Raw genomic sequence first — 9,289 nt, forward strand, 5'->3', positions numbered from 1 at the left:
GATCCAGCACATTGACTTTGACTGAGAGCTTGCTCCGGAATTTCTAACTCCGGAAGTTCTGACTCCGGAAGCTCTGACTCCGGAAGTTCTGGCTCCGGTAGTTCTGACTCCCAGCAAACAGGAGCCTGCTTTATGCTCGCCTTTAAAGTGGCCACTGTCTGCTCAGCCTGCTTAATTTATCTGTAGGTTAAACAATACAGGATTATGTGCACTGAAACTTGCCCATCTAATGGGACACATGAAGAATCCTGAAAATATTAGGCCATAAATTAATACCAGGAAAAGCAAAATATAATACTGTATATTCACTAGTGGCCCTTGCTTGTAAGTGGGTATGCACACACAGACCCTCAAAGTCAGGAATGAGGCACACAAAAAGGTTAGTGGTCCCCAGTGCAGCAATGATAACCTGTTTACTGAGTGGGCGGGGTATTTTTAATAACTTTCTTTATCTGTATTAGCTTTCTCCACCTAAAGGTATATTACTTGTACCATCTTTAAATGTGAGAAGGATGGGCTCCAGAACAGGCACAGTCGTACCTATAATGTCTTAAAGGGGGCAAAACCAAGAGCTCAGACAGCAACCCTAAACCCTCAGAGGCACATGCAGAGGTGTGTCTCCTAGGTGATTCCAAGTCCAGCTGAGTTGGCTCTGAAGACATCGTTTGCCCAGCCTCTCATCCCCACTTTTGTGGATCCTCTCAGCTTCCACTGTGTTTCCTCTTCCCTTCCCTGCTTTGGACGGACACCCCTGATCTCACACCCTCCCCCTAGGAACCAGAAATGCTAAGTCATGAAAGCGGTGAATAATGGTTATAGTCATACTGCTTGCGATATAATATCGTAGGTAGAGGCTTCAGGCCCAGGTTGAGCAATTAGCTGGTTTATTCTGCACCTTGCACCCCTGGATGAAGTGAGGACTGTTGTCCTTTTCCATCTGGAGCCATCAGTGGTGAGATAACTGGATGGGTTGAAGCAGCAAACGGAAAAGCATCCTCAGTCCCAAGACATGGCTGACGTGTGAGGTAGGACCACTCAGGTGCCTACAGATTACAGCCATCCAGCCACCGGCCCAGAATGTCAGACAGCTGGCAGTTCCTGGACCAGACGGGCCTGCAGAGGGAAGGCCAGAGAGTGATCAGAGTTTGGGGTCCCCAGGGCCATGCTGCCTAGACCTGCCTGGCCCCGGGACATCTGAGTCTCTCCCGTGTGGACCTCAGGCTTTTGAAGTTCTTAGCACTCGCCCTGGTGTGGATGCAGGTGCTTCCTCCATGATACACATACACTGTCCCTGCCTCACACAGGAGCCCCACCCAACCGGGGCACCCCTACCCTGTGATGTGTTAGTCAGTCCTTCAGAGTTCTTTGACTAGCACAGGATCCCAAGGAGTATCCATGGCCTTGGGCTCCTTCCAGCCATCTGTGTACATTCTTCATTCTATAGCCTCTAAAATTCCTTCTCCCTCTTCGCCCTTCCTGGGGTGGTCCCTGGTCCCTCATAGTTATGAAGCTCCAAAAAATACACACACCCACATTCTCAGAAAACCCGAGACTCTTCACAGCTCGGAGAAGTGTAGAGACAATCTCTTTTTAGCATGTCTGTCAATAAAACGACTTATGGCCAATGAGCTAAGGAAGAAGACAGGAGGTGGGATATCCGTCAGGAAGAGAAAGGATTCTGGGAAACAGAAGTATGGAAGATTCACCCGGAACATTGAGGAGATGGATATGAGGCAGCAGGTAGCTGAAGCCAGGATAGAATAAAGAGAGGTTCACACTAGGAAGCCTGAGAACACAGTCAGAAGAAGACGAGGAAAGGACCAGCCCCAGTGCTGAACCCAGGTTAGAATAAAAGGGACAAGGTAAGAGCAAGTCAGCGGACAAGGCGAAGCTTATAACCTAGGCATTTATTAATAATTCATCTCAGAATCATTCATTCTGGGAATTAAATGGCTGGGAGAGAAAGCATAAAGTTCCAGGGCAGATGGTGTAAAAGGGGGTTCCCCTTCCACTGTAGGGACCTTCTCTTTTCTCTTGTCCACTCAGCACAGCAGAGTGACTCAGTCTGAGCTGTAGAGGATTTGTGGCTGAGAACCTGCCTCATCAGGAGTCTGGACAATAAGGTCCCTTGGCCAGCATGGCCCAGGATACTGTCTCATAGTGCCATGCAACAAAAATGACTTAGCTCATTAGTGTTTATCCATGGGACTCAGCCAAGCTGACCAATTAATCAGAAAGCCCAGACCACATATGAAAGGAACCTCAGACTTTTAGGAGATAGTTATCATTAACAAGGAGATTTCCAGTGCTGCGCAAAGTCTGTCCTGTTAGCAATGAGGCCGCTTTAATGAGTTCCTAATGTTGATAGCAATGAGTAGGCACAGCACAAACTAAACCCTGCTGCCTGCCTCAATCTTCACATTCACATCAATGCCAAAGGGATCCAAACAAAACCATAAGATTCTAATTTTTTAATTTAGTAAAAGTATCTAGAGCTCCAACATGAGAAAACATGGATGAAGTTCTCTGAAGCCTATAGGATAAAACACCTTTAATTCGTGTGCACTTGTGTATGCATGAGTGTGCAGATGTCCATGTGTGTGGTGTGCATATGGAAGTCAGAGGATACAATCAGGTGTTGTTTCTCAGGCACAGTCCACCTTATTTTTTGAGTTAGGGGTCTCTTCCTGGTCTGAAGTGGCTGACCAGTGAGTCCCAAGACTCTACCCAGCTCTGCCTCCCCAGCGCTGGGATTAGAAATGCCACCACACTTAACTGAGTTGTAAACATGGGTTGTGGGAAATCAAAGTCTTGTCCTCACAATTTCAAGGCAAATACTTCACCAACTGAGTCATCTCCTCCAATCTTAAAGACATTTCTAAGAAGGGGGCTTTACACAGACCCAGAAGCCACAAGAGAAAAGACAGATGTGTTTGATTCTGAGAAACTGGTAGGTCTCCTTTAGGATGAAGACACCACAAAGTCAACACACTAATGACAACCCAAGATAACAACTCATCCAGATGTGGTTGATGAAGATTTCACAGCCCTAGTCTGTAAAGGATGCATTACTTATGTAAGAAGGGGCTGAAGAAATGTCTCAGTAGTTAAAGCAATATACTGGACCAGAGTTCCGTTCCCAGCAACCACAAGGCAGCTCAAAACTGCCTGAACTCCAGCTTCTAATCTTATACTACTCTCTAATCTTCTACCTCTTCTAATCTCTGCAGGAACTGCGTGTGTGTGTGTGTGTACACACACACACACACACTTAAAATATTTCTTATCCTTAAAATTGTTGGTAGGAATAAAAGAAAACATAAGATGGTGGATAATCTTGATGGTCCATTTGACTGGGTCTAGAACCATCTTAAAACACAAGTACAGTGGCTTTCCTGAGAGGTTTAACCATGGTAAATCCTGTCTTGGACACAGGTGACACAGGGTGACACCACCCCACTGACTGGTGTACAAAACAAACAAAAAAAAAAGAGGAGGGGAGGAGCCAGTTAGCGGAGTACCTACATTTCTCCCCCCTCAGTTTCCTAATCTGCAGACATGTGAGCAAACATCACCATACCATCTCACTCCTCCCACCATGATGAACAGAGTCCCCAAAATAAACCTTTTCTCCCTAAGCTACTTCCTGACAGGGATTTGACTGTAAGCAGTAACAAAAGGATGAATAAGCACCTTACGGAAAAGGACATAAAAGGATGATCACTTCTTCATGTGGCTAAAAACACAAAGTTTAAACAACAGACTTAAACTCTGCTGTTGGTTTTCTAGGCTGCTGAGCAGAGAAGATGAAAGCATTCTGGTGGGGTGAGACAGTTTCCAAATGACAGTTCACCACGTGTCTCCAGCTTGTATTTATTCATTTCTTTTTGTTCTGCTTTATTTTTAAGTAGGGTCTCATATAGTCCAGGCTGACCTCAGACCCACTATATTGCTGAGGTTGAACTAAAGTTGATGATGCCTCTGCCTCTTGAAAGCTGTGGTTGTAGGTATTCATCACCAAGCCTGGTTTTTCTCTTTAACTTTTTAATACACCAAATACTTCTAAAATGTAGAATATCTTTCAAGCAGACACTTGAAAGAACATGCAAGTTCTAAAATGTTCAATGTTTGGGACAGAATTATTTAAAAAACCAACAATAGCCAGATATATACATAAATTAAAGTTTTAAATGGTATATTATATAATATGACAGTTTTCAATTATCATCTTCTGAATTAAAACATTTCCATTTTCAGAGGGAGGATTCTTAAGATCCAGGAAGTGAACAATTCACAAGTCTCAGAAAGTCCCTGAAACTTACAAGTCTCTCAAAGTCTTCTCCTTTTCCAATGTTACAGAAGCCATGTACAGCTTCATGAGGGAAAAAATTCCAACCTAGCCCTCTGCCTACAAGGCACACATCACTCAAGGTTTATGGTTTTAATGAATCCACACTGAAATTAGGGTGGGATTCTTGATGTTACAATGTCTTTGAGCTGTCTCTGTGCCTGAAATAACACTAGGAAAGTCATTGGTTTGCCAAGCTGGTCTTTGGTAGAATTGTTACTTTGATCTGTTTGGATAAGTAAATGATTGTTCACATTGTCCCAGGATATTGTCACACATGTACTATACAGAGGGATATAGGCTGCAGTTTAAATTCAACATCAGATTGCAGACACAAGAAATATTTTTAAAGCAATAATAAAAAGGTATGACCTCAAAGGACTGAAGAGATATATCAGCAGTTTAGACCACTGGTTGCTCTTTCAGAGCACCTGAGTTTGGTTCCTAGAACTCACGTGGTGATTCATAGCCATCCATAACTTCAGTTCCAGGGCATTTGATTACTTCTTTTGATCTCCATGCATGCAAGGCACACATATGGGACACATACATACATGTAAGCTAAACATTTATACATGGATCTAAAAGATAAAAATGCTGATCTCTGAGACAGGCCAAGTCAGAAAAGGCATGCTTACAGTGCAACCATGAGAACCTGAGTTTGAAACCAAATGAAAAGGCAAACACAGTGGCAAATCTCCGATATGGGGAGCAGACACAAAAGGAGAGGGTCCCTGGAGCTCACCGGTCAGTCAATCCAACTGGATCAGCAGACTTCAGGTTCCATGGGAAACCCTGTCTCACAAAAACGAGGTGAAGGGCAAGTGAGGAAGATGTCTTACATCAATACCTAGCCTTCACATGCACAAATACACACATGCACAGACATCAGACAGACAGACAGACAGACAGACAGAATATATATGTTATTAATGTGAGCTATGATGGTGAATCACAGACCTTTAGCATCACCTAGAAAACACACCTCTGAGGGCCTTCGTGAAAATGCTTCCAGAGAGGTTCTACTGAGCAGGGACGGCCCACCCTGAATCATGTGGGCAACACCAGCCCACAAGTTGTCCAAATGGAAAACATAGCTGATAACCATCTTTCACTGCTTGTCACTCCTTGACTGTGCCTCTCGTGGGGCCAGGCACTTCACACACTCCTGCCATGACAGACTGTGCCCCCACAAACTGTGAGCCAAGAAACATGGGTTCCCTTCTGTCTTCAGTTGCTTCTGACAGGGATTTGGTCACAGCCTTGTTCAGCCTCCAGCACGAGCTACAGGACACCCACTCACCATGCTCCCATGCCTTTTTTTCCTTTCACGATTTTCTTGGCACACTCGATTGTATCCTTTAAGTTTGGATTCAGTAAAGCTACAAAGGAAATGGAGTAGGTTGATGACGTGGCATCCAATGACAGCAAGCGTATCTCTCTCTACATCCTACAACCTCCCTTCCCACTGCTTGCCCTCACAGCCTGTCACTCACAGAGGCTGAAAACCCTAGACCCTCCTCATCAACCAGTAGCAGGAAATGCCCTCTTTGCTGAGGCCCGAGGATGCTGGGACTGACACCTCAGCTGTCAGGGATGCCTTGCCTAGCCTCTTGTGTAGCCCTGACCCGGGACCCACTTTTCACTTATGTCTGCCTCCAGTTTCACCCACCATCCACTCATCAGCCATGCAGTCTTGGCTGTGGACTCGCTCTTCCTGGGCCCCAATTTGCCTGTTTGTGGAATGGGTATCTACACCTCAGAGTCTGCCGTGAGCATTAACTGAACTAACACCTGCCAAGGGCTTAGGAAAACTCCTGACAAAGCTCCCTGAAGCTCACAGGACACAGGCGAGGACCCTGGCCAGCTGCTTCCTCACAGCTAGAGATTCTTAGGTCCCTTAGGAGAGGCAGACATGCCCTCTGTGGGCTTTTCCTGTCTCCTCCTTACATCCACTTCCGATCTGTCATGGTGACAGTATGACTCCCCTCAGGGAGCTAGTGGACATTCATGGGTGGCATAGGGCCAGACAGAGCAATCTTTTCCTCCTCTCCAGCTGCCTGAGCTCTGTTGCCTGCCCCTCCTTTCCACATCCCAGAGATCCCAGCACTTTCTGGGCCCACTGGCTTTTATCATTTTCTGTTCCCAGGCTCACACACCCCTTCTCTCATGCCCAGCAGGCTAGCGAGCATTCTGCCTCCCAGGGGCTGCAGACACAGCCAGTTCCCTTTCCCTGTCTCCTGCAAACATATGGGTTCTACCCAGGGGGACTGGAGAGAAAGGGACCCACCAGTGCAGGACACTCTGCAGAGGTTCTTGCCATGGTCGCACCATTCACTGTCACGAATCTGAAAGAGGCCGAAGCCTGTGGAGCCATCTTGTGAGTTCTCATAGACAGCTGAGGGGTTGAACTTGCTCTCAAAATAAGCCAGGCACACCCCTAAGAGGTGGAACAGCATGTGGGGTGAGAAGATGGTGGTGGTAGGGGACGAGATGGCAGGGGTGAGGAGAGAGGGGGGTCTGAAAGGTTCCTACTCACAGTTCTCAAGGCTGTAGCCCTCAAAATAATTCAAGCCCCCTTCGTAGAGCTTCTTGGCCACCGTGCAGCGCCCCAAGATGGCAGCACCGATCGGAGTCAGCAAGTAGCCGATGAGGAGAAGCACCAGGCACAGCTGCATCTTCCCCAGGCCCTGCTGACTCGGGGCTGTGGGTCCCAGCTGAACAGAGAGTCTCAGGCAGCGCCTTCCAAGGTCACGGGGCCATTGGGCCTTCCAGGGGAAAGAGAGGCACTGGAGAGGGGGGCGGCCAGGAAGAGTGAGAAAAGAAGGAAGAGATGGAAAGAAAGGGGATGAGAACCAGGAAGGTGAAAGAGGAAGAGGAGGAAGGGGAGGAGATACTGCATGTACATTGCCGAGCACGGCCATTCGGGCTGTGCTGAAGGATCTCCACTGCTGCCATTTAGCCTGCAAGTTGAGGCCTCAACAGCCTTAGTCCCAGGTTTCCTGTTAGAACCTCCTCTGACCTCCCTGGCTGTCAACTCTGGGGACAGCCCCAGAGGACAAGCCGCTGGCCTCACAGAACCTCCACTTGCTGGTCTGTAAAGATGATGGTCTCTCGGATAGCTGACCTCATCCTCCACTTCTGCGGACACCACTTAAGACCTTCTGTGGGCACAGGCCCATGCTGCCTTCTTCAAGATGTCACCTAGAGATGCTGCTGGCTCCTTGTTTCTTGCACAAGGCCACACACCTAAGCTCCGTTTCCCAAGCCCTCTAGGGCCTGACTTTACCCTTGATGAGCTTCCATCAAGAGGAAGCCAACTCCGCCCCTGAAAACCATCACAGACACCCTGCCTGGGCTGGTCTGCAGGGGCCATGCCCCTTTCACTACACACCTTCTAGCCTCACCTTGGTGCCTTCCCTAGTCACAGGGCCCACACACACCATCCCTCACCAAACCACTGGACATCTTCTGCCCCACCCCCACCCCCGCACAAGTCCTGAAGACTGACTGACCCCTCCTGAGGTCTCCCTTCTCCTGCCAAGACTTTGCTGCCCAAAGTCCCTTCCTTGACCCCTAGGGAAATGAGAATCCTGGTTTTGGTCGTTGACCCATGCCTCAAAGCAAATATCTGACTGGAAAGTAGGGTTCAGCCTCCTCCCAGTGTACCCCACACTCTGTCACTATAGACCAGTGGACAGTGGCCTCAGGCTGGTGCATTGCCACTCACACATATGTATTCTCTCCACTCTCCGGGTGACAGTCTCCTCCCAGGACCTGCAGCCATGGCTTGAGCTATGTTGGGAGTTGTTTTGTGTATTAGAGATCTGGCACACACACCTAGAGGGTGGCTTGGGTGTGAACTGTTGCCCTTAGACTCTTGGGCTTGAACCATTGGCCCAAGTGCTGATGCTGTTTCCGGAAGGCTTAGAGACTTTGAGAGCTGACACCAGCCCCCACTTCCTGTTCTCTGCTTCCTGGTTGCAGATATGATATGACAAGTCACCTTGAGGTTTTATAAATGTGAGCAGTCACCTCACGGCCTTCAAACCAGAGCCACAAATAAAGCTTTCCGTCTTTGGTCCCTCTGTACCAAGCAAAATGTCCTCTGAAGAATAAAATGGCTCTCTACTATGAACTAACAGCTTAGATGAGACCTTTAAGTGGGCAAAGGTGGCAAACATGTTTAATCCCGCTGTGTGGTTAGCTGTGTACCTGACCACTGTCTCGGGAGGCCGTACCTTGGTTCTCAGATAGCCTGGGTCTTAAGAGCTGCTTTGCTCTCAGCTGCTGGGATGCAGTGACCCCAGCAGTGACCCCACAAGCTATTCAGCTTTGCTGTGCTTCAGTGCCATTGCCTGTCACACAGAGGAAGACACCTCTTGCCTAATTGTGCTGAGAAAACGAGTTTGGTGCAGCAAACACTACATGCTCGGGACAGCCTCGTTCTGAGTCCTGGCTGCACACCCCAGGTCTTCGTTAATAACTGAGTTTCTGTGCATGAGGAGAAAGCCTGTATTGACACTTGCCAGCCATGCAAACAGCATTCCAGGAAACATCAGTCTTTCTCAGGCTAGGCACATTCTCAGCTCTTCCCTCCCTCGAGCGGCTAACTCAGCAGAAGCACGAATGCTGTTCTAAAGCCTACCCACCCCTCACCTGCCTGCCACTATGCTAGCCCAGGTCGCCACCATCTCTGACTAATCATGGTTTTCCAACATCTTCCACATACCATCTGCCCAGTTCCTCCTGATCTGGTCCCTGAGCCCCACTTCAGTCTGACCCCAGGCCTCCCCAGACCCTTCCTCCCGCTTTTCTCTTTTTCTACAGGCTCCTGACATGCGGTCCCTGGGCCACGCCCCTCCCACCATGGGTCCTTTGGGCTGACTGTTCCTTCCACCTACATGACTACTCCAATGACCACTGGCCCATTGAGGAAGG

General features: G+C 48.2%; 1 protein-coding gene across 1 annotated transcript; it reads right to left on the bottom strand.

Annotated features, from left to right (window-relative positions):
* Positions 1-1,043: 1,043 nt before the first annotated feature.
* Positions 1,044-7,026, bottom strand: LYZL4 (lysozyme like 4; the record flags this gene model as incomplete). The annotated part of the gene is made up of 4 exons (XM_080934758.1): positions 1,044-1,113; positions 5,652-5,730; positions 6,639-6,788; positions 6,888-7,026. 4 exons carry the CDS (start codon positions 7,024-7,026, stop codon positions 1,044-1,046), a joined length of 438 nt encoding a protein of 145 aa, XP_080790884.1.
* Positions 7,027-9,289: the final 2,263 nt, after the last annotated feature.

Source organism: Micromys minutus (genome assembly GCF_963924665.1).
Source record: "Micromys minutus genome assembly, chromosome: 21".
In the NCBI taxonomy this organism is placed as follows: Eukaryota; Metazoa; Chordata; class Mammalia; order Rodentia; family Muridae; genus Micromys; species Micromys minutus.